At 48.2% G+C, this 23,644-nt stretch overlaps 9 protein-coding genes across 9 annotated transcripts; 6 read left to right on the forward strand and 3 right to left on the reverse strand.

Annotated features, from left to right (window-relative positions):
* The first annotated feature begins 59 nt into the window (after positions 1 to 59).
* BU24DRAFT_483950 (putative dibenzothiophene desulfurization enzyme A) lies at positions 60 to 1,866 on the forward strand. Its single transcript, XM_033533305.1, has 6 exons — positions 60 to 408; positions 473 to 597; positions 653 to 701; positions 744 to 820; positions 876 to 1,058; positions 1,114 to 1,866. The coding sequence occupies exons 1-6, from the start codon at positions 109 to 111 to the stop codon at positions 1,820 to 1,822; spliced, it is 1,443 nt and encodes a 480-aa protein (XP_033382378.1). The 5' UTR covers positions 60 to 108; the 3' UTR covers positions 1,823 to 1,866.
* A 45-nt stretch (positions 1,867 to 1,911) lies between these two features.
* Positions 1,912 to 3,735, reverse strand: BU24DRAFT_350434 (uncharacterized protein; the record flags this gene model as incomplete). Its single annotated transcript, XM_033523645.1, has 4 exons — positions 1,912 to 2,941; positions 3,014 to 3,198; positions 3,255 to 3,365; positions 3,427 to 3,735. 4 exons carry the CDS (start codon positions 3,733 to 3,735, stop codon positions 1,912 to 1,914), a joined length of 1,635 nt encoding a protein of 544 aa, XP_033382379.1.
* A 1,261-nt stretch (positions 3,736 to 4,996) lies between these two features.
* On the forward strand, positions 4,997 to 5,779 carry BU24DRAFT_483960 (uncharacterized protein; the record flags this gene model as incomplete). The annotated part of the gene is made up of 1 exon (XM_033533306.1): positions 4,997 to 5,779. Exon 1 carries the CDS (start codon positions 5,213 to 5,215, stop codon positions 5,777 to 5,779), a length of 567 nt encoding a protein of 188 aa, XP_033382380.1. The 5' UTR covers positions 4,997 to 5,212.
* A 2,521-nt stretch (positions 5,780 to 8,300) lies between these two features.
* Positions 8,301 to 10,334, forward strand: BU24DRAFT_395209 (putative allantoate permease; the record flags this gene model as incomplete). The annotated part of the gene is made up of 3 exons (XM_033525246.1): positions 8,301 to 9,065; positions 9,122 to 9,653; positions 9,707 to 10,334. Exons 1-3 carry the CDS (start codon positions 8,681 to 8,683, stop codon positions 10,332 to 10,334), a joined length of 1,545 nt encoding a protein of 514 aa, XP_033382381.1. The 5' UTR covers positions 8,301 to 8,680.
* Positions 10,335 to 10,351: 17 nt separating this feature from the next.
* BU24DRAFT_425044 (uncharacterized protein) lies at positions 10,352 to 11,429 on the reverse strand. The gene is made up of 2 exons (XM_033528645.1): positions 11,299 to 11,429; positions 10,352 to 11,250 (listed from the first exon to the last, which is right to left on the reverse strand). The coding sequence occupies exons 1-2, from the start codon at positions 11,364 to 11,366 to the stop codon at positions 10,602 to 10,604; spliced, it is 717 nt and encodes a 238-aa protein (XP_033382382.1). The 5' UTR covers positions 11,367 to 11,429; the 3' UTR covers positions 10,352 to 10,601.
* A 2,071-nt stretch (positions 11,430 to 13,500) lies between these two features.
* BU24DRAFT_452812 (uncharacterized protein) lies at positions 13,501 to 14,398 on the forward strand (the record flags this gene model as incomplete). Its single annotated transcript, XM_033531216.1, has 2 exons — positions 13,501 to 14,058; positions 14,115 to 14,398. The coding sequence occupies exons 1-2, from the start codon at positions 13,605 to 13,607 to the stop codon at positions 14,396 to 14,398; spliced, it is 738 nt and encodes a 245-aa protein (XP_033382383.1). The 5' UTR covers positions 13,501 to 13,604.
* A 684-nt stretch (positions 14,399 to 15,082) lies between these two features.
* On the forward strand, positions 15,083 to 17,126 carry BU24DRAFT_464758 (uncharacterized protein; the record flags this gene model as incomplete). The annotated part of the gene is made up of 5 exons (XM_033532226.1): positions 15,083 to 15,169; positions 15,218 to 15,439; positions 15,498 to 16,231; positions 16,290 to 16,657; positions 16,714 to 17,126. 5 exons carry the CDS (start codon positions 15,083 to 15,085, stop codon positions 17,124 to 17,126), a joined length of 1,824 nt encoding a protein of 607 aa, XP_033382384.1.
* Positions 17,127 to 17,610: 484 nt separating this feature from the next.
* On the forward strand, positions 17,611 to 21,554 carry BU24DRAFT_494399 (uncharacterized protein). Its single transcript, XM_033534047.1, has 2 exons — positions 17,611 to 18,197; positions 18,266 to 21,554. Exons 1-2 carry the CDS (start codon positions 17,623 to 17,625, stop codon positions 21,171 to 21,173), a joined length of 3,483 nt encoding a protein of 1,160 aa, XP_033382385.1. The 5' UTR covers positions 17,611 to 17,622; the 3' UTR covers positions 21,174 to 21,554.
* A 126-nt stretch (positions 21,555 to 21,680) lies between these two features.
* Positions 21,681 to 23,113, reverse strand: BU24DRAFT_483966 (uncharacterized protein; the record flags this gene model as incomplete). The annotated part of the gene is made up of 1 exon (XM_033533307.1): positions 21,681 to 23,113. The coding sequence occupies one exon, from the start codon at positions 23,111 to 23,113 to the stop codon at positions 21,719 to 21,721; it is 1,395 nt and encodes a 464-aa protein (XP_033382386.1). The 3' UTR covers positions 21,681 to 21,718.
* Between the last annotated feature and the right edge of the window lie 531 nt (positions 23,114 to 23,644).

Here is a 23,644-nt window from a genome sequence, read left to right on the forward strand (position 1 = left end):
GCGGTAGTCGGATTGGCAGTTCCGAGTGCATTCCGATTATTAGTTCCTCAAGGCTGTACACCTTCTTGCCACTCTCTTTTGAACATCCTAAACCGAAGACAAACCGAAATGGCCTCCAAAACAAAGCAAAGGGTCGTAAATGACAGCAAGAAGCGCATCATTATCAATGGCTTTGACATGTTCACACCCAATCACCTGAGCTTCGGGCAATGGCGTCGCAAGGGAGATCGCTCCAAGGACAAACGTCGAGACCTCACGTACTGGACTGATGTCGCTCAGATCCTCGAACGGGGCGATGTGACATCTTTATTCCTCGCCGACACCTTTGGGCAGCACGACACGTACAAAAGGAGTGCAGAGCCGGCGGTCAGAACAGCTTGCCAATTTCCCATGGGTGATCCAGCTGTCGTATGTTTGTTACCGGGCAGCTCGTACATTGGAGCTGTTTTCAAATACTAACGAGTGTGGATAGGTCGTTAGTGCGATGGCAGCAGTTACCAAGAATCTAGCATTTGCAATTACGACAAGTACAAGTTTTGAGTCGCCTTTCGTGGTTGCAAAGAGATTCACTACTCTAGATCATCTGACAAATGGACGGTAGGCAAGCTTTGATAGATAGTTGATGTCTCGATCGGAAATTGAGAATGTATAGATTCGGTTGGAACATTGTGACCTCGTTCAAGGAGTCGGCCTATGAATCTGTAAGTGCAGTCTAGTGATCGTTGCGTCGATTGCTTACGAAGGATCAGATAGGCATCAAGTTCGTCGAGCACGACAAGCGCTATGAACGAGCAGATGATTATCTCCGTTGTCTTTACAAGCACGTCTCCACCCTCTGAAAGGCGTCTGATGAACCTTACTGACCAAGCTACAAGGATTTGGGAAAGCTCATGGGCAGACGATGCTTTGAAAGAAGATGCGGAGAACGAAATTTACGCCGATTTTAATCGCATACGGCCTATCAGACACAAATCGGAAGTCCTTGACATCAAAGGTCCTCACATCCTGGATCCTTCGCCGCAGCGGACACCTTTTCTGTTCCAAGCAGGAACTTCCTCGTAGGAAAACACAAAACACTGCGTACGCGCAAAGAATGACTAACGATGATTGCAGTGCCGGCATGACTTTCGCCGCGACTCATGCCGAAGGCGTCTTTGTATCTGCCCCCTCGCCACATATCTTGGCCCCGCGCGTCGCAAACATTCGCGCAACAGCCGCAGCTCTCGGGCGAGATCCCCAGAGCATCAAAATTTTTGCCGTGATCACTCCAATCATAGGGCGCACGGAAGAGGAAGCCCAGGCAAAATACCAAGAAGCACTGAACTACACGAGCACGGAAGGGGGTCTCACGTTCTACAGTGGAAACGCGGGCATTGACCTCAGCCAATATGATTTGGACAAAGTCATCACTCCCGAGGACGTCACGGTTGACGGGCGAATCCATTCACTAGTAAATAGTTTGAAGTATCATGGAAACGATTTACCCGCATGGACTCCTAGGAATATCGGCAAGTTGATCAGTATTGGAGGAAATGGTCCTGTGCCTGTGGGCAGTGTTGAGCGCGTTGCAGATATCTTCGAGGAGTGGATGGACGTCGCGGATCTGGATGGGTTTAATGTTGGGTACGTCACTACGCCGGGAAGCTTCGAAGATTTGGTGGATCTACTCATCCCCGAGCTACGGAGACGTGGAAGGTATGCTCCCAAAGGCGAGCCTGTGACTTTGCGTGAGAAGGTATTCGGAAAGGGACAAAGTCGATTGCGAGATGATCACGTAGGAAGCAAGTACAAGTATGAGAACTATGTAGAGGAGGATGCTTGAAAGGTTTAGTAATACATCGAGATGCGTGGACATTGGGACGAAATGGTATGAGGACCTCTCTCCAAAATGCAGACCAAGTGGCTTTTGCTTCAACCCGCTTGCTCCATGTATAGATCATACGTGCCCATATGTGACGCGACCGGTTCACTTCTATAGATCCACCGACTGCTCACTGTATCCTCCAGTGCACTCGTACGTCTCATATCACTCATCTCAGGAGCAACCTGAAATGCAATAGGCCTTAAGACCTGCGCCACCGCCATGGGACCTCCAGTCGGAACCACAACGTTGCGCGCGACTATGACTGCGGCAACTTCGAGCGTTAATTGTGCCATGGTCAACATCCCCAGAATTACGCCGATATAGTCCCAATGGTCCACGTTAAGCGTACTGCCTCTTTTTGGAGCAATACCCTCTATTACCAGCTCGTCGTTATTTTCCGCAGTCACAGCTACGACACCTATGGCAAAATACGCCATGAGCATTTCCATAAGACTCGTAGTGCCTACACAAGGAGATCCGAAGATTGTTTCGGCAGGATACGTGTGGTACTGGATCATTCTATCATTCACCAATGACGACACTTCGAAACCTTGCAAGGCTATAGCGGCGGCTGCGGCACTCCTTACATCATCGCCGACTTCGTGTTCGGGGCGCGTCGCACCCACGACAGTGCCGACGGTGATGTTGCATTCGTAGTACCAGGATGATGCGTTGGCCGCCTCGAAGGCAAATACAGTTCGGCAGCCGGGCCCACAACTTTCGGACACGTTGGTCATGAACGTCGTTTGATCAACTCCTCCATGTATTGGAATAGAAATGTTCTTCCGTCCGGGATTGGTGGCTATGGTAATATTGTCTTTTGTGCCGTCGCCGCCTTCGATGACAGTCCAGCTTTTGCAGGTGCCGGTGGAGTTTAGTCGGCGAGATGTAATTACGGTGAGGCTGATTACATCGTCTTTTTCAACTGATGGGGCTGGAGCGTTCTTTTCATGGAAAAAGTATTCGCACTGGTCAACGCCACAGTATACTAGGGGGTTTGAAGGAGACCATAGTTGACCTTCTTGTGGAAGATCATCTGGAGTTCCGGTCCCGTATATGAGAGACGTCTGGCCATAGCTTGAGGCGCGAAAGACCATTAGTCAGTCTGTAATATTAAATGGAAATGTTGTACCCAAGTGTTCTTCTTACCTGTTTGCGGTAAAGTATACCGCATCTGTTGAAGTCGAATTTGAAGTCGACTTTACTGTTTTCAAAGTTTGTATGCTAGACATATCCGGTATAGATACGTTGCCTGGGTTAGTGAGAAGCGCTGATTTGTCTGCTACGTTGACAGAATAACATAGACCTATTGTAGCAAGACATGCTTGGATTCCCTAGTATCAGTCAATGAAGTGCACATATGGAACTGGCTCCAAACGATTCGACTCACGAGCATGAACGTTAGCCAGAACAAAGCAGTTAAGTGGACAGCTGTACGACGTGTCTTGAACGCAAGCACAATGACGTGCCAGAGACTGTCGGCTTGGAGAATTAAATCAATCTGTATACTTTGCATCAGAAAATCGACTGTCTCAGGTGTATGTAGCCGAGTGCGTGCGCACCTTACGAAAAGAGTGATAACGGCGACTAAGAATCCACCATCTCAGGTTCGCTATCATAAGACTAAAGCTCATAGCTATTGAAAGGCCCAGAGCGATCGAGAGACCGGTAATCAAAGCATTGAACTGGTGCTTCGTGGATGACGATATAATTGGCAAGGATGCAGAATAGAAGTTGAGCACAACTACGATCGCCATTGCAATAGCGACAGTGAGAAGCCATCTTAGAACAACGTTTGAAAGTGACTTTATCAGGCTTGATTTTGTCGCGCGTAGGCCACGGAAATGAATGCCAGTTTTCGGTTGCAGCATCGCAGTCATGTCTGTCAACTCTGTTTCATTTCTTCAGTTAGCAGAAGCTCTATCCAGGAGATCATGAACACACCAACGTAGGAATTGCCCGAACCTTGAGGCATCACTAATATTGACGAAGCCTTCTAGAAGTGAAAGGAGGATTGAGGCGCATGAGAGCGGTTAAACAAATCAACGGTGAACTAGCTGTGGCTGTGGCTGTTCATGTAGACAAAATAAATAGACTCCATGACTCCTTACCCACTCGCGGTCCCGCATACCGCTTTGAGCCTGAAACGCCGACGTTCTCTTTCAGCTTGTTTCGGGGCTGAATAGCCTCAAAATCGAATTATGATTTGGTTGATTGGTCAGTGTTTAGGAAATTGCTAGTATAATTGGCCCTTGCTTTAAGTCCATTGGTGCACCGTCGTGGTAAACCGCCGTAGTGGCCGTCTATCCGGACCGAGTCTCGACCATGGGCATGGTACAGCTACATAACAGCCTAAAACGAGACGGAGTGGGTCGTCATGCTGTTAGAAAAAAAATTGAGATTCATCTTCTTGCTTGATCTGACGTTTGACTTAGAAATCACGAGGCGGCTTTCCTGCAAAAATGAAGACTGCTGGCAACGTGAGCTCTGAAGGCAAATCGTTTAAATTCTTTGATAGAATAGTGAAGAGCGCAGCAACAACGCAAAACATTCTAAGCTGATACAAGCAATCAAAACAATTGAATTTACTAGTCTTTCATGTTGGAGCCATTGCTATACCTACTCAAATCTAATGACCAGTGATGTCAAAGCAGTCCTGGGACAATGTTATGTGCAGATTCTCAAGTAGACTGTTGTAAAAACAAAATTTGTATTCCTAACAATTGGTTTACTAGAAAGATATTCGTGAAAGTGCGATAACATTGGTAATCACTTGTGTCAGCTTCATGTTGCTGAACAATGCGTCGGTGATTATTCTGCAATTTTCACAGAAACAATGTTTCTGTGTTGCATCAACGTCGAACGACACCAAACATATCTTTCTTGAAGAATGTAAGAGTCATCTTTCTTCACGAATAACTGCCCAGTACAAAGTATGTTACAGTAAATCCGGTATTCATTACAGTATTTCGTACCATGTGATTATACTACGTCTGCCTGACCTTTTGTCGACTAGTCCGGCCTGATAGAACAATGCGACAGTGTCCAGTTAATACACAATGCAGGTAAACATCTACACACAGTTCTAAAACCTTAAATTCATGTATTACTCGTGCACAATTCAATGGTGTACCTACATTCACTCTTCATCATCTGAAATGTTCACCACCAATATGGGGGACATAGTAGGTACATGAGCACTACAAATTTCCCCACGATGACTACTTTATCTACGGTATTGATACAAACAACACTGCACCAGTCTTCTATCAACTCACTTGATCGACCGCTACTCACTTTGACTAATGTTTCAACCTTCACCTCGAAAGCATTGCCACGACATCCAACATGGTTCGCCCTTCAACAAGTACATCAACCCCAAATCGGGCCTCCTCAAGCCAACTTTCACGGCTGCCAAAGTTTGTCGAGGACTTTTCGAATTCGACGACGACTTACCATCCTGGAACTCGCCTACCATCTCATGTTCCAACGTGGACACTGCCACGGCCTCGGACATCCGATCCATTAGAGTCCGCACCACGCCCCGGCCTCACTAAAGCTCAGCGTTCGAACACATCAAAGTCGAAACACTCCCTGGGCGAATCTCTCAAAAATGCCGGCATGAAAGTCATCGCCGGATTAACGAAGGACGTCTACCGAGAAGCGCAGCCAGAACACCACACAGATGGCGAGACCGCGAGAGAGTTCCGCAGCGCGATAGTGAAGATCGACCAGCAAATAACGCCCAAAAATCCCCAAAAGATACTTGTTAGCGAGACTGAAGAGGTTTATACCTTATATTACCCATATGAAGGGCTTTGTCGTTTGAAAGAAGGCTTGCGCCGCTATAACTTCTCTAGGTGCGTTTGTCCTGCTTATGATTCTACTGGTCGCTGCAAACATGTTCCCTTCTGAATACGTGACAAAACGGAACAATATTCAATTGGTACAGAATTCGTGGTTTAAGTAGACAATGCCGTTACCTATTGAACATCACTACATGCGCCCATTAGGAATAATTCCGATGACTGTGAATATTCTTGGACATGCCGGACCATATGTCTTAAGGGTCTACGGATGTTTGTATATGTTCTATAATATTTTGTAACCATAAAAAACAAAGATAAAGAAGAAAAAGGTACTATCTACAAAAAACAACATGAGATAATGATGTAAAAAATCAAATAACGTCGAAAACTACGAACACAGTTCATCAACCAATCTCTCTATTCTTACTATTGGGAGTTCGATACGAGTCAGGGAAAGTCATTTTAAAGCATTAAGAATGATCAGAATGATCATATTACAATAACATGATAACATATTCATAAGATAACTATGATGTCATTTCAATTTAGAGATGTCATTCTGAGAGCCTGGGGAAAGCCTCCATACACCAATCTTCTAGGCATCGTATGTCCCCCCGAAGAATTAGCGCCTGCCCCCCCGAAAATCAGCGCCTACCCCCTAAAAATCAGCGCCTACCTCCCAAAAAATCAGCGCCTACCCCCCCGAAAATTAGAGCCTATCAGCAGCCAATCAGCAGCCAATCAGCAGCCAGTGCCTTGGTGATTTCTTGGCAACTACTTGCTCCAAAATCCTTACTTTTATACCCTTCTACTGTATAACAGAGAGAGGTCTATATACATAATAAGCCTGTCATAATATAGTACTGTACGTTTCCTGTAATTTGACATATTTCTTTATTCCCTAAGACCTCTATTCGTGGTATTATAGGTGGTTGAAAAATACCAAAATCTGACTCAAATTTCGGCTGAGGTTTTGTCCCGACACTATGCATCAGTCCACCGTAATAGTACTCCTATATTAGCAAACGCCCTAGGACTAATCTGTTATCTAAACAATAACGCCCGTAACACTCTGCTATACGACATAGAACTGACACAAAATAGTTTAAAGATTGCTTGTGCAATTAATCATCTGCAATAAATTCATGTCTTTTATTGAATGAGTCATGTCCGCCATACCTGACGTTCCGACTTTCGTGCTCGCCTTTGTTGTATGACAAAGAATATGCTGCGGATGAGTTGCCGAACCTTTTACTGTATAAACTTGCGACTAGTTGTCTGCGGCTTTTGATAATGGGCTTTATACCCAGCGCTCTTTGAACACCGTGACGCCTCTTCACTGCCAAATCAATCATGTAAGTCTCTGACCCTATCATACCTAGAATATGGAACGGTATAGTGTTGCTAACGGAAAGGTTTTGTGTGCTTTTCTCACACACCCGTGAATAAAACTGTATTCTCTTTCTTCTCTGGATGCGCTGGTATGGCGGAATTGTCTTTCAAGTTGGTGCTAGAAGGAGTCAGGGTACTAAAAACCTAACAAAGACCTTGAAACTAGACGAAGAGTACTTAAGTGCAGTGCAGATGAACTCGTAGATGGTAGTAGAAAGTTGCAACTATCATATAGTGCTCAAGAGGAATCTCTTTCCCCGATGTCTACATCTAAGAACATGAAGGAAGCGCGCTCGCTAGACCCACGTTACGTTATAGTCGACTGGGAGGCACGTCGATTCGTGATACCCCAGGATCAACCTGACCAAGCCAAGATTGACTCGCCTGACTGCCCGGAAGACAACGACGAGGGGTTTCTACATGATACACCTACATCATCTGTATTTGCAGTATTTGATGGAGAGAGCTCATTTCGTTCAAAACATGCGAGGTGGCCCCGAAGGGTGTCTAGCTGGTGGTCCCGAAGGGGTGTCTAGCTGGTTGCCCTCGTCAAAACATCTCTCAAGACTGAGTGGATGAAGCAAGATTAGTTATCGTACGTGTACGAGTTCAAATGTTATAGTCATGGCTGGCATGATTATCATCAATTGAATGTGCAGACTGCTTAACTTGTGTCCTGTTCACCATGTTCCCTATTGTAGTTCTGCTCCGCTACTCTGCGTGTAGGAATGTCTGCATACTACAAACAAAAGAAGACGAAGGAGAACGCCAATCTGCTCGCCAAACAGCGGGAAAAAAACCTCTCGCTCGCCTCAACCACCTATCGGTCTTGTCATGCGCTCCAATTCCTGCCCTCTTCAGCACATCTTACTGCTAGGCCGGCTATGTTGGCAGTTCAAACGTCCTGAAAGTTGATCATGATGCGCGCCTAGGTTGGAATAGAATTTGCCCAAATCCGGAAGGCTTCGTCTCTCGGTTCCAATGTCAGAATTTCCACAGATTGGGCAATGTGCCTGAAGGCGATTTCGTCGCTTCTCGGAATGTGTCTAATCAGTACGTCGGGCATACGCGGATATCAATGCTCCACCTGCACAAGGCCATGCTCGTCAATGTAGATGATTGAATTGTCATATTGGCTGCAGTCTACGAGTAGACCTCGAGTCACCAAGCCATGCATGTACGCGTGCTGCTTCATCCATCAGGCAGGTTTATATTCTGCATTGTAATAATTGTTTCTCTGATTGGCGATTCCGAACGAATGACGAAAAGGAGACTAATGATTCTCTCCACACCCACCCCACCGCCGCTATCGGATTTTCCCTACGTCCCGTATTGTTCTTTTCTAAAACGCGCATATCCGAACACCTGGATGTCGCGATTCACACTATATTGTCATGCTTGAAGGGATTCGAACTCGTCTTGGCTAGCCGGCAATTAAAATTGGCAGACGCGGAACTGACTGGATAAGTAAGATATTTTCAAGCTCCACGAGTCAAGCGATTGAATAAGCCGTAACGCAGGAGAAATAAAAACCTCAGTAAGATCCCAACATATAGGTACTGTCTTGTTGTATTCTCCTGCCAAGGACCCCAATCGTCGAGAACTATCGCCTATCATGGCGACCGAGCCGACAGAGTCTAAGACCGCAACCGTACTCACAGAACCAGTTAAGCAATCGACATTCGGTTCAACAGATCCTCATCCTGAGAATCTCCCACCTCTGACCAAGTGGGAGAAGTTTCTCGAGATAATTTGGGATGGCGGGCGCCGAACGAAAGAGGAGCGCAAGCTCGTACAACGACTCGACCTCCATGTTATGAGCTGGGCGACGTTCGGATACTTTATTCGTCTCCTTGATTCCACGAACATCAACAATGCGTATGTCAGTGGCATGAAGGAGGACTTGAATTTCAAGGGGAGACAATACAATTTGCTCGCGACGTTCTTCACCTGTGGGTATTTGGTCGGCCAGATTCCTAGTCAGTTTATTCTGACCAAAGGTAATATTCCAATCTTGAAGCGAACCGCACATTGATGGAATGCTCATTTCTCCTAGTTCGACCGTCTGTTTATCTGCCCACAGTAGAATTACTATGGACAATCTTGACGTTCTGCTTCGCCGCAGTTCCAAACGTCAAGACAGTTTTCGCGCTTCGCTTCATCCTAGGCATGCTAGAAGCACCGTTCGCAGTGGGTGTATTGACTTTGATGGGATCCTGGTACACACCCCGCGAGCTCAGCAAGCGCATTGCGATATTCTACTCCGCCTCCTATGCCGCTTCCATGTTCTCCGGTTACCTGCAAGCGGCCATTTATCGTGGCATGAATGGCACCGCAGGACTGCCGGGTTGGCGCTGGTTGTTCATTTTCTGTGGCATCATCAGCATTTGGGGTCCTCTTTGGGGGTACTACGCTGTCCCCGATAACCCATATACCTCTCGCGCGAGATGGATGAGGAACGAGGAGCTGGCCTCGCATCGCCGGAGAATGGAGAAGATCGATCGGAGGAAGCCCGTGCCTTTGAGCTGGGCGAAGTTGAAGAAAATCGTCACCCACTGGCCACTCTATGCGTTCACCTTCACGCTCATGTAAGTTATCGCCCATGACGATCTACCAGCAAAAGCCTTACAGAAGATCACAGATGCCACTGTGTGGTGACGCAACCCCTAAACTACTTCCCCGTATGGCTGAAGTCCCTCAACCGCTTCACGGTATATCAAATCAATCTCTTCCCCACCGCAGCGCAAGCTGTTGGCCTTGTGACCACGCTGCTATACGGCTGGCTATCTGACGGCCTTTCTCGCCGTTGGCAGATCATGCTAATCCCCTGTGCCTTCAACTTCATCGGCATGGTAGTCGTCGTGGCGTCTCCCAACTTCGGCGCCACCTTTTTCGGATACTTGATCAATGCTGCGAGTTGGGGTTTCTGGCCCGTGTGCTATGCGTGGATGATCGAGATCCTGCACGAGGATATGGAAGAGAGGGCAATCGTGATTGGAGTTGCACAGACGTTCGGGCAGGCGTTCATCGCGTGGGTACCTCTTCTGATCTTGGATGTGGGAAAGTATGCTCCGAGATTTAAGATGGGATTTCAGGTTATGACGGGAGTAAGCGTCGGACAGACTCTTGCAGTGGGATTGGTTTGGTGGTTTGTGAGGTGGGAAACAAGAAGGAAAGGCGAGGCCAAGGTAGAGAACAGGAGCAGCGAAGCTGAAGAAGAGAGGGACAGTGAGGTCGGTCACCTAGACTGGAGAATTGGGGGAGTATAAAAGGACGAGGGCACCGTTCGAAAGATGATAAATATATTGACAAAGAATAACAGTAGAGCTAGCTATGAGTAATTAATTGAGGACAAGGACAAATCACAGAGTTATTAAGTTGACGTATGGGATCCTGTTAGATGATAAGGTCGTAGCAATGACAGGCATTGGCTGGAAAATTAGAATGGGATGAAGTCCTAATAGGTTCCGTATCGATATACACCTACAACGCCGACGCACAGAATGACGTGAAATCTTTTGCTCATTATGTTGGGATCAAGCCAGCGAAGCGACAGTTCGTCGTTGGATATGAGAAGAACCAAGACTGAGCAATTGCATTAATTTGACCAGGTCAGGAGCAAGAGGTCTGTCCCACTGGCCCTTCGGTCCCCATGTTATCCGCTTGTTCTGAACTTTTGCCTCGTTTATGACGCCTTGTAGGATCGGAGAAGACATCTGCAGTTCTGGCTCACCGTCCAATTCGACCCCGGTGAGCGACGGGGCTTGGGCAAAGAAATCCCGAACCAGTCCGACGCTGAAATCGGTGTAGAACTCAGGTGTGACCTGGAACTCTTCAAATGACGGGTGACTCGACGGGTCAAACCGTACGTATACCTTCAACGTCCGTAACTTTGTGCACGCTGATAGACCAAGTCGGTCACTGATTATCCATTCCACCGGCGGCCCCGTCCAACCCAACCCCAAATACAACTCCATCTTGGTTATATACGAGCGATAATGTTCGGGCAGGCGTGCAATCAAAGGCCTTTCGGTGTGAAAGAATCGACCGTGAATTGGCAGGACGCGAAACGTGTTTTGGCTGTAGAAAACGGGGGCCGCTTCGTCGTGCATGCGATGGGAAGCGAGAAATGGATGCAACAGAGGCGCAATGACACGGCTGTTCATGGGATCAAGGTCGAGAGTCCTTGGATGGATGAGCAGGTATTCGTACACGCGCAAACGTAATTCGTACGGTAGATCGAAGAAACGGAATGGGGCCTTCTTCACCCTCCTCCCTGGCCGCTCAGTTTTTAACGCCATGCTGTTCCTGGTTGACGACGGCGACAGCCTCCCTTCACAGCAAACATCACTGCCGTTTTATGGCACTTCATGCATCTATTGCGACGACCTAGTATTCGGTCAAGGTACTCGTTTGCGAAGGGTGTGAGTAGATGAAGGTATGTCTCGAAGCCACGGGACGACCGGTTCACTGAATCAGGACGGGCCGTTCTTGATAGCTAAGATTTTCAGTCTCCCCAGCTAATACAACTAGAAGACCATGTAGAGATAAGGTTTCCAAGTCAAATTTGTGGACTGGGTGTATCAAACTTTCTGAGGAGGAAAAGGAACAAGAGAATCGCGAACGAAAGGTTTTGTAGGAGCGAGGGATATGATTACTAAGCTCGGTCTTGGCATGCACGCATTGGCTTCCCTCTCATTGCCGAATTTCCATTCCATGATGTGATGATCTAGCTGAACCTGGCATGTCTGGATAACTACCTTGAGTATTACCATCAATCCTCATTCGTGGATCGACGTGTGAATGCATATCATCAAGCAAATAGGCGGCAAGACGTCCTCGTGTACCATGTCCTTCGATAACTATTTCAGCATGCAAGGTGCCGCGCCGATCATATGGATGCTATGCGCACGCGACCCCATTTACCCATGTTTCGGGTACTTAATCACTGACTCTATGTATTTGACCATTACACAGCAGAAATCATCGAGTCTTGGAACGGCGAGCCTTTTTTTTCCATTCCGCTCATTCATGTCACAGTGAGAACCATACCTAATCACATTGTAGCGGCAGCAAGTCATCGATTGCCTTTGTGCCTTCCACACCTACGCCAACACAGTGTAAACTGGGATAATGTTCTACCATCAGAAATGTACTGAAAGTGCATAGAAATCAAATTACAGAATGCGGGGTCTCCGCGTGTGTCACTATGGGATAATTGTTGTAATGGTTCCCGTTGACATTTCCAAGAGAATAGATTGCGGGGTTGGAATGCTTGCTTGAGGGGCAGCTACTGCAGGCAACAGGCAACACAACTGACGCATCAGAGGCCCTTAAGTTTCCGACGATTGGTAAACTGAAAATTTTGCACTTCGTAGAGACGGTATGGGTTCGATTTTCGCAGCCTAAGCATCGTTTTGCTGCGAAGGACCGATGGGAAGAGCAGATAGTCGTACCTTGATTATAGCTGCTTAGCAGGGAAGGAACTATACCTAAAGATAGTGTGGGGGTATAGATTCATTTGCTTCCCTATAATCATCTTACAGAAGTCCAAAGAAGACCGCCATGTTGCAGCAAGAAGGCGCATGATACAAGATTATCATGAAACGTATAGACGAGCTGTCTAGCCTGCATACACATTGGCCACCGTTATAAGAAATTAGAACCAGCATTATAACACACTGAATGGAATTGGTACCTCACCCCGCTGCTTCAATCAACGAGTGAAATCCCGCCAGTAGGTGTGACGGCAGTATGGAAGCATGAGGAATATGCTGGACTAATGTTGCATCAATACGATTCATGGATCTAGCAAATGCCCGCATATGTGCGCATGCATTCCATTGCGCGATACTACATCTACCATTCAAAACAAAACCAAAATAAGTGGAATGTCAAAGACACACAGTGTAATATGCCTAGAGATACAAGTATGAAGAAAAAAAAGGACATACTCATTTCGGCGAGGGTTGCTGCGCGATTGCTCGCTCGCGATCGTGACTTGGAACGACCAAAACTCTGTAAGTTCCTGACTCCTTTTTTTATCTTCATCTGACCCACCCCTTGGTCATCTCACATTTCGCAGATTACCCAATAGTTCTTCACAGATTCAAGGAACTGGAACGCCCAAGAAGATTGTAAGTATCCCTTCACGCATTCTTGCATTTACGGAACATGCCGTGGCTGAATGAGCTGAGTGCGCCTCTCCGCCAGGCTTGTGCAATGATTGGAGACGACAGCTTCAGCTGCCAGAACACAGCATTTGGAAGACGAGACCGCGTCCCAAAATACAATGGCCAAGCATTGAATATAATCCTCGGAGACTTATTTGTCCGCAAATACACTGTTCAGCGAAGCATGGGCCAGTCCATCCTGATGTTGTGGATTGGGAAGCAGAAACATCAAATATCTGATGCTCCCCTTTTCCTTCGTTTTCTGGCGCTGGACAGACGCGGACTTGCCTAGTTATATTTTTTTGTTGACATCGGAAATCTGTCGACCCTCACCTTGGCAAATTCAAAGCGGACGACTCTCCCAAGATGTATCTGTTCATCCTTCTCTCGATCTGCCTCGCTGGAGTAATAGCACAAGGCGCCGACCAAGTAACACTGTCGGCGTCGATCAAGAGCCGAGCGGACTACAGTCTTCTTCCAAAGTGCGTGAACCAATGCCTCTGGGATATTGGAGATAACGACACGAACGATATTGGCGGCGATCTCGCGATCCATCTTAGCTGCGGATCGCCATGGATCAACGGCTGTTACTGTCGTGGAGCATCCGCTGCGACGGCCTTTTCTTTCATCACGTCTTGTGCTAGCTATCTGTGCACTACGCCGAAGGCTTCGGATATCAACAGCGCAGTTGGTGTCTATACAGGTTACTGTAGCAGTGCGCTTGGCGATGCCTACAAGCCAGAGGCAATTCCGCAATCGATGCCCGAGGATGGCCAGTCTACAGCAGCAGGAGCGGCTCCCACAACCGTCGCTGGAGGGGGTCAGTGTATCTAAGTGCGTTTTCAATCTTCAATCGGTGCTAAAGATCATCCACAGTATCACCTGCAGCCGGCTCGACGAGCTCAATTCCTGCTCAAACGGGCAGCAAATCTCCGTCATCGACATCAGGATCTGGAAATCCATCTACACCCAAAGACAAAGACGATGGGAAGATCGCGGGTCTGAGTAAAGGTGCCTTCATAGGCGTGGTGATCTCAGCTTCGTGCTCCGTCTTGGGCTTATTGTTTGGTGTTGGGTTCAAGGTGTATAAGCACAAGAAGCAGGGTCGCTTGCAACAACGACAGACGGTGACCGAGCTCAACTATGGAACGAAAGCTTAAGGAAAGAGTCGGATGGAATATGTCGGAGCCAACCTGGGTCTTGATGAGATCTTCTGGTGTTATCAGTTTATGCTCTTGACGTAGCCTAAGGGTGTTATCCCTCCCTCATCCCTATAGTGATATTAATGTTACATAGTTTCCGGATTCTCGATGGTCGTATCGTATATCTTCTTCCGTCTTGTATTTTGAGCTACGTGCCAACGTCTTGTCCAACAGAGAAAGTGACGAGATCGCGGAATAGACGGATGACTGCCGTGTGCACGGACATTACTAACAGGTCATCAAAACATTACTCAAGCTTTTGATCGTCGTTGCTTATCCTGTCGTCCTCTTCCGCAATCTTCCATTCACTGCGTATGGGATGATGAAAAGGCATAATCTGTTTGTAGGTTGAGAATTATGGTGATGCAACTCCCTACTAGTAGTATGGGCAGGATCAGCCCGGATGCCAAGCTACGTCATCGTCACGCTCTCCGCCTGCAACTCCTGATAGAACGCAAGTTGTAACACCACGATATCACGCCAAGCAGGTTCCGCTGACCATATGAATTTATGATCGGACGAGCAATATATTTTCACCTTTAAAGCTGATGTTTCTTGTGTCGGCTGTCACTCCAACGCGATAATTTGCATTTTGAACACGGTCACGTTTCTTGTTGCCCCGCCTACAGGACAATACCTACAATGTCTTCGCCCACCATAGATAAGAAGAACAACCAGTTCGGAAAACTTCCTCTGTCGACTTCTGGGCCCCTTGAGACTACTCTGACAGTGAGGCATGCTGTTTATTTAACCTAGAATGCCGTTGATGACATGTAGGGAAACGCTCTGTTACGGACCCCATACTTCAACAAAGGGTCTGCTTTCACAAGAGAAGAACGAACAACGTTCAGGCTGCATGGACTGCTCCCTCCAAATGTACAGACTCTCGAAGAGCAGGTACAGCGCGCCTACGAACAGTACAGCTCCCGTCCAAACGATCTGGCGAAGAACACGTTCATGACGAGTATGAAAGAGCAGAATGAGGTGCTGTACTACAAGGTCGGTGTTTCTGTATAGTCTTATCTTTAGCGATTTAAAAGCTTATCTCCATTATTAGCTAATTCTGGACCACTTGAAAGAGATGTTCTCCGTCATCTATACGCCTACTGAAGGAGACGCAATAGAAAACTACTCCCGTCTGTTTCGACGTCCAGAGGGTTGTTTCCTCAACATCGAAGATATAGACCTCATACCCGATAACATGGATCAATGGGGGGAGCCCAATGACATTGATTTGATCGTAGTCAGCGACGGCGAGCAGATTCTTGGCACCGGGGACCAAGGCGTAGGTGGCATACTCATATCCATTGCCAAATTGGTAATATATACTCTCTGCGCCGGTATACATCCTTCGCGAACTTTGCCTGTTGTGCTCGATGCCGGTACTAACAACGAACGACTTCTAAATGACGACTTGTACCTGGGTCTCCGCCAAAAGCGAGTGCGGGGAAAGAAGTATGACGACTTCATTGAAACCTTCGTCAACGCTTGTCGGGATAGGTATCCGAAAGCCTATTTGCACTTTGAGGATTTTGGATTGGAGAATGCCCGGCGTATCTTGGACAAATACACTTCGGAGATTGCGTGCTTCAACGATGATGTCCAGGGTACCGGGTGTGTAACACTCGCGGCCGTATACGCGGCATTCCATGTCAATGGTGTCAAGTGGGACGAGGCTCGTTTCGTGATGTTTGGATCCGGGACCGCTGGAACGGGCATTGCGGATCAGTTGCAACGTGCCATTGAGCACGAGACTGGAAAGCCAAGCAAGGACGCAGCGCTCCAAATCTGGTAAGATGTTTCCGTGATGCTGTTTACAATCGTTTGTCCTGAACTGACATACTTCTAGGTGTGTTGACAAACCTGGCCTTCTCCTGCAATCTAGGAAGAATGATTTGACGTCCGCGCAAGTGCCATATGCTCGCAATGATGACGAATGGCAGGATAAGGACCACCACGATCTACTCTCAGTTATCAAGGAGGTGAAGCCTCACGTTTTGATTGGTACTTCTACTGTTCCGAACTCTTTCACCGAGGAGGTGGTGCAGGAAATGGCGAAGCATGTCGATCGGCCGGTTATCTTCCCCTTGTCTAATCCCACTCGTCTACATGAAGCAAAGCCTCAAGATCTGTACGACTGGACGGAGGGAAAAGCGCTGGTATCTACAGGGTCGCCGTTCCCACCGGTCAAATACCAGAACAAAGAATTTGATATCTGTAAGAGTTCACTATCATCGGAACTGAATTGCGTGCACTTCCACTAATCGGTATAGCTGAATGTAACAACTCTGTTACATTCCCTGGTATTGGCCTAGGTGCCATATTGAGTCGTACCCGCCTAATGTCACCGGCGCTGATAGTTGCTGCTGTCAAGGCGCTTGCCTCAACAGCCCCGGTCGTGAAAGAAACTGGTGCGGGGCTTCTTCCCGATGTCACTGAAGTCCGGGAGATCAGTGTGAAAATTGCGAAGAATGTCATCAAGGCGGCACGAGATGAGGGGCTGGCGCAAGAGAAGAATATTCCTGAAGGAGATGAAGAACTCGAGGAATGGATTCGCGAGCAGATGTGGGATGCTGAATATCGACCTCTGAAACTGATTGATGAGTCTCAGGCATCTGCGCACGCAAAGGGCGAGGCTGGCATTGGTTCTCACAGACGTACGGGTAGCATTAGGAGGCCACGCTAATATTCCGAATACAATGGATCCATTCTGTCTTAAATTAGAGTCATGGACCGATCTGACTAGTCTCAACCCCACGATTTGGAGCATAGCGATCCGTTTTTGGAATATTTGTGCCTGAATCAAATTACGGTACCATGGATGAACACCGGTACCTGAACCTATTCACCGAAGTACCATCTCAACATTTCGGCAGCATTGTTCCACCCGGTTTGCTGCTCATACATACATCCCCACATAGTTGTTTGGTATAAGTTCTCGAGATGTATGCCTGATCTTCTGTTTTTCATATTCCACCTGGCTCCTATCGCAACATCACACCCAAACAGTAGTCTCTGTAAGTCCTTCGCTGTATGCCCTTGCCACTATCGATCTATATATGACTCAACCTTCCTATCCACGTGTCCATCAATTACTTCCTGTTATCCTACTCGCGGAAAACGACTGTCCACTTGCTATGAGATGTATGCTAATACGTGCATTTCTATAGTCAGTCAACACGATGCGTGGTAGCGTGCTTCTAGGCCTCCCGGGTCTTTTGCCTTTCGCTGCAGCATTGCCAGCCTCGGAGGCAAATGCACCGCTTCTGTCTCGTGGCGTCTCGCCTCACTGCCCGCAGCACCACCAACATGATTTCGTTGCCTCCAATGGCCGACGCTTCCAGATCGAATGCGGCTCGAACCATGGAGGTCTCGATATCCCTGTCGAAACCTTGTCCAGGCCCACTCTTCAGGGCTGCACCGAGGCGTGCTCTGCCGTCAGTCGCTGTGCTGGCCTGACTTTCGATCCGACCACCACCTCATGCAGCTTGAAGTTCACCTTCACTGCAGGCTCTTCCGATGATGTTGCTAGCAACACCAATAAGTGGGGTGCTCGTCTTGTTGCTGAGGCTCCAGGTGTCGATCCAATCGAACCGCTCGCCATCACTGGCAAGCGTATCGCGCTCAATGATGGCACTTTGACTTCCTCCCTTCGAGAGGTCATGGCGCAGGTCCTCACCGAGGCCGAAATCGAACAATCTGAGCGCAGATTGGAGCGCGAGATCGAGAGCTACATCAAATTTGCTCACCGTGAAGCGTAAGTGCATCCCTTCACCTTGGACGTTGACAAATTGATAAGATACACCTTTACTAATAGCTATCTAGTAACATGGCTCGCCGCATAGGCAAGTACGTCAATGTCAACAAGGCTGTTGAGGACTACGCCGAGAAGATGTTCAAGCGCGAGTACGGCGAGATGCACTCTGAATTGGCCAAGCGCGGTGATGTCAGCGCAGATTATGGTGCTGAGAACGGAGGAGCCGATCAAGGTTACGGCGAGAATGTGGCCGAGGAGGACAACAGCAAAGCAGTACCAGTCGCCCCTGTAGTAGAGGCCAATGGTAACAAGGACCACATTGTTCCAGGGGTTGGCCAAGAGCAGGACGAAGAAGCTCAAGTGGAAGAAAGCTACGGCAATCCAGGTGAAAATCGCAAAGGTATAGAGGAAGATGCCGCTGCAATTGATGAGAACGGCGATGAGACCGAAGATGAGTATGGCAATGACAATGGAGAGGGCGAGAATGAGGATGAGGATGATTCTGAAGTCCTCAAAGTTGAGTATGTAATTGACAGTGACAATAACAATCCAGTTGAGAACGCCTATACCAGCAAGGATAACGGCGAGGATCACAGCAGTTACGCAGCGCACAGCAAACGATATGCGCATCAAAATTACACCAAGGCCGTCACAGCCGCTGTCGAGTCATCAGCCCAACCATCTTCTTCATCCTCTGCGAATCTGGCTGCTGCGGCATACAGTGTACATTCTCCTCAGCCGTATGGAAGACCAGCGTTCCAATCTGAGCGCGTGATCACGGAGACCGTCTTCGTTACAACCACACCGGCTGTAGTAAGCTCAATTGCACCGTCCACCAGCAGCAGCAAGGTCACCTCGATCAAAAAATATCTGAAGAGTCCTTTGCCCCTTCCAAGTGCTCGTACATCCACAAAGACTGTCCTTGTAACTGCGACGCCTTCTTATGAGGCTTCAAGCATTGCAGAGCCCTCTTCTACACCTGCTAGTTTCTGGGGCTTTGGCTCTTCTTCTACGGGTGTTGCGCTAGCGGAATACAGTTCCTCGTCTGCCCCGGTCCAATACTCGCCATCAGCTATCTCATCTGCACCCTCAGTATCAACGACAGCCTCGGCGTGGTTCTCGTTGCCTTCCAGCTTCTCATGGGGCTTCCAACGCCGACCTGTCCACAGCAAGGCTTCAATCCAACCTTCAGCAGAGGTTTCGCTGGCCACATTGAGTGAGACTCCGTCCGCAAGCTTTGCCGTCTTTCCCCATCGCCAGTATCTCCAGCACCCAGCCGTCCCAACTCCTAATGTTGTCACAAAAACCATTCATATTAAGGCGTCTGCCCACAAGGGCTTTGAGTTTGGTCTAGTTGCGGAAGTGGCTCCGACCGCTGCTAGCTCAACCCAGGCCTTTGACTTTGGTCAATTTGAGGCAGCATCTTCAACGCCTGCTGCTACCTCAACTGAGGCATTTGAGTTTGGTCAATTTGAGTCAGCATCATCCACTCCGGAATCGTCATCCATCCCAGCATTCGATTTTGCTCAGTTTGAGTCTGCTTCAGCAACTCCGACGTCGTCATCTTCTGCTGCGTTTGACTTCGCCCAATTTGAAGCTTCTACCACGGCTGGTGCTAAGTCTTCTTTCTCTTATGCTGGCAAAGAAGCTTCATCAACCGCAGAATTTGACTTTGCCGAACTCACAGCGACACCTTCGGCGACTGCTCAAGCTTCAAGCATTGCATTCGACCTTGCTGAATTGTCAGTATCATTCTCTACTCCTGCAGAAACTTCTTCAGTCCCTGCATTCGATTTCGCTGGGCTTTCCGTGGCCGTTTCGAGCGCTGCTGTAGAGCCCGCTTCCACCCCAGCAGCAGAATTCACTCCATCCTTCGAGGCCGCTGCTAGTACTGCTGCAAAGTCGTCCTCAGGCAAACAATATATCCTCACTACACCGACTTTCAAGGCTATTTCCAGCACTCCCACACCTTCATCCTCTACCCCAGCATTCGATTTTGCTCAGTTCTTTGAGGTTACATCAGGCGCTGCTGTAGAAGCGTCTTCTACTCCGGTATTCGAATTCGCCCAATCCTTTGAGGCTACTTCTAGTGCTCCTTCGCCATCATCTACTCCCGCTGAGTTTGACGAGTTCTTTGCTGCTGCTTCTAGCACTGCCGCAGAGCCTTCCTCTACCCCAGCTGAATTTGATCAGTTCTTTGCGGCTGCTTCTAGTACGGCCACGGATCCATCTTCTACTGCGGCATTCGAGTTTGATCAATTCTTTGAGAGTTCTTCAGTCACTGCTACTCCTTCCTCCTCCACTCCAGTCTTCGGTTTTGCTCAATTCGAGGAGGCCTCCACAACCGCCGCCGAGTCGTCAGCAAGTTCTGCATTCGATTTCGCTCAGTTTGCAGCCGCTAGCAGTTCCATTCCAAGTGCCTCGTCCTCTTCCGCCTTTGAATTTGCAGATTTCGAAGCTGCAACTGGAACTGCGACACCTACGCCATCCTCCACTGCGGCATTCGATTTCGCCGACTTTTTCGCCGCGGCATCGTCTACCGCTGAGGAGAGCGCATTTGCTGCCCCTTCGAGCACATTTGACTTTGCTCAACTGAAGGCTTCTTCATCTGCTACACCTGCTGCGGAGTCTGCCGCAGCCTCATCTACGCCTGCATTCTTTGCATCTTTTACTGCTTCCGCTGCTGCAACCTCTACCCCTTCGTTCGGTGGTGTTAGGCCCAGCGGCTCCGCCAGCACCGGCACCCCATCCGCCAGCCTCAAGCACCCTCACTCCAAGCCCTCGGAAGAAGCCCGCCCTGAATGGTCGGCCCCAAGCTTCGGCGGCAAGGAGGTATCCAGCGGGCAGTTGGACCTTGTGCAAAGCAAAGATGCCGGTGGCTCCGCCGACGAAGAGTCCATTGAGTTCTGGAGCGAAGAGAAGACTGCTCTCAGCGACTCTTGGGAGAAGGAAGGCTACTGGGGTACTCACCAGTAGATTCATAGTTATTGAGTGCTCCTCTTCGCCCTCTTAGCCCTCTCAGCCCTTTTAGCCCTCATTTGGATACTGATTACTATCTGCCATTACGTTAACAGGTCAGTGCGCTGTCATAATAGGCACTTGTGTGGTGGAATAGAGTCGTATTCTAGTTTATAATGTGGATGATTGATCCTGGTGAGCCCACTTTGCGATGTTGAGGGCCTCGGAAACATTCGAAACGAAGTTCAATTATAGTATTAGACTGCATTGTTTTCTTTGATGATAGTCTAATTGTCAATTAATACGTTGCCTGTTCATTAAGATCATGGTATCATTCGTGGTAATTTTGCAGGGCTATCGTGAGAAAGAACAGTACATGAAGGCAAAGATGAAGTGAACCCAATATCGAACGCAGACACATCAGAGATAGAGTCAATTCCTGGTCTATCGCGTAAGGAATGGCAGAATAACTAAACGCAGTAGCTCAACCATTTGACCATTCGACGGGCACTCCTTGCGCGTTGGCTGATTCACGCCGACAAAGCTCATTCCCATTCAATTGTTCAATCATCCGTCGCCCGTGGGGCCGAGTCAACCTCGGTGACGCGAACCATGGTCTCCGTTTTCTGTTTTTCGTCTCCAGTCTCTTCAACGTCGTTTTGGTTTTGAGGGAGCTGCTCGTTTCCAGTTGGTGCCTCTCTAGACGTGCTAATAGAATCGAAATGAAGTTCCCCTTCGTACTCATCATTGCCGTCTGTATCGCTTGATGTTGTTTCGTCACGTTTGCACGTTCCATGTAGCCAATCATAGACCTCGTCTCGTTGTATCTCCTTGGGCATTTGATTTGTCCTCACAGTTAAACTTGGCTGACTGTCTCCGCTGTGGACCTCGTCCTCCCCATCGCTCATTATCGCACATTCATCACTACTGTTCGTTTGCCTTCCGGTAATAGTCCTCAGCGGCTCTGTGACAGTAATGCCTATTGCCTCCATCCTCTCTCGGAAGACATCCTCCGGCTTTTTAGAGATCGGTACAAAGCTGTTCCAATTCTCAAACCTGCTCCAATCCTTTGGAAGTATCATGTCCGGAATGAGGCGTCTCTCCCACTGGTCCCTGGGTTTGGGGTTCTTATTCAGTACCACTTCTGTGCCACGAAATGGCTGCAGTCCCAGAGGTCCAGTAGGTCTCGTAGGTGCCCGAGGGCCTATGGCCTGTGTGCTATCAGTCCTTTTTGAGCTAATGCCTTTTGTTGACTCATCGAAGCCATGAGCTAAAAGAGCGGAGTCTGGCTGGAGGTACGGAACCCTTTCCATTGCGTATGTGAAGTGGTATTGCGTGCCAGGAGGCCTTGTATGGGACATGATGGAAAGGTTTTGAAGATTCTGAAGATTAAAGAGGGCCTGCTCCCGCCGCGAGGGGATGCGTTGGGAGGAAGAAGGACAGCTGTCGGATTTCCCTGTGGAAACGTTAGACGGGACATCGTCGCCCCTGCCAGTCTGGAATTGCAAATTCGCATTTTCTGCACTCTCAAACAGATTGTTTGGACGAGAAACAATTCCAGGAACACCTTGGTAGAAAAGTTCATGTGGCCGAGCAGTGTCGGGTGCGACAGCATCGTTGGCCGGAAACTGTCTTCTCCAAACCGGAGTTCTGCGAAAAGGAATATTATTCGGGGCTTCTCTATGGATACGAGTGTTATGCTTAGATGGTTCTTGGGAAGAACCACAAAGGAGAACGTTATCATCATCAGTGTTGGCCGCCGTGTTGACCGCCGCAGCGGAAACATTGCATCCTAATTGTTTATGATCGGCACTAGAGCCATCGTCTTTGCGGGGGTCCGAGCACTCGAAATCGGCCTCATCGGATGAAAAGCGATCGTCTTCAAATGCTAAAGATAGTTCAGAGTCTGAATGATGGTGCTCTGGAGGGGATGGATCCATTTCCCTTGTGCGTTCCATAGTGATAGCGAGTAGAGTATGCTAGCAGAGAAATGTAGTGATGTGATTTGATAGAATTCATTTGATAGTGAAGGAGTGGTAGCCAAGATGTCGGTGTTGCGAGTGTTATGGAATTGAGATGGGTTGAATAGGTTCGACAGGAATTGAGAATACATAAGGAAGGAGGCGTCGTTGAGAGCACATTAGTTGCGACTGCACATGTACGGCTGCTTCGAAGGGCGCGACTTCTATCCACTAATTACAAGTTCCAACCTTTATAGACTGGTTAACAGACGCTCCAAGAATGGGATTTTCACCGTTTTAAAGTGATACTTCAGACCTGCATGGCATATGAAAGAATAATACACCACCCGGGAGTCTTTCTATAAGCATGAGTGCATGGAGGTTAAGACCCAATGTCGGATTGATTAGGAGGAAGACTGATCCGTACCCTTCAAATAGGTTAATGCCCCGAATGGTAGGATGAAGTACACTTCACATTCAAAAGCATTATATTACTGTATCTAATTGCCATTAGACGCCCTCGTGTGT

Source organism: Aaosphaeria arxii (assembly GCF_010015735.1).
Source record: "Aaosphaeria arxii CBS 175.79 unplaced genomic scaffold BU24scaffold_6, whole genome shotgun sequence".
NCBI lineage: Eukaryota > Fungi > Ascomycota > Dothideomycetes > Pleosporales > Aaosphaeria > Aaosphaeria arxii.

Excerpts from the sequence above, each read along its gene's own strand:
- BU24DRAFT_483950 (XM_033533305.1), top strand. The coding sequence starts at position 109 with ATGGCCTCCAAAACAAAGCAAAGGGTCGTAAATGACAGCAAGAAGCGC. Across the intron at positions 598-652 it reads GATCATCTGACAAATGGACG|ATTCGGTTGGAACATTGTGA; the intron begins GTAGGCAAGCTT and ends GAGAATGTATAG. Across the intron at positions 821-875 it reads TATCTCCGTTGTCTTTACAA|GATTTGGGAAAGCTCATGGG; the intron begins GCACGTCTCCAC and ends CCAAGCTACAAG.
- BU24DRAFT_425044 (XM_033528645.1), bottom strand. The coding sequence starts at position 11,366 with ATGGCGTTAAAAACTGAGCGGCCAGGGAGGAGGGTGAAGAAGGCCCCA. Across the intron at positions 11,251-11,298 it reads TTCCGTTTCTTCGATCTACC|GACTCTCGACCTTGATCCCA; the intron begins GTACGAATTACG and ends CATCCATCCAAG.
- BU24DRAFT_494399 (XM_033534047.1), top strand. The coding sequence starts at position 17,623 with ATGCGTGGTAGCGTGCTTCTAGGCCTCCCGGGTCTTTTGCCTTTCGCT. Across the intron at positions 18,198-18,265 it reads AAATTTGCTCACCGTGAAGC|TAACATGGCTCGCCGCATAG; the intron begins GTAAGTGCATCC and ends ATAGCTATCTAG.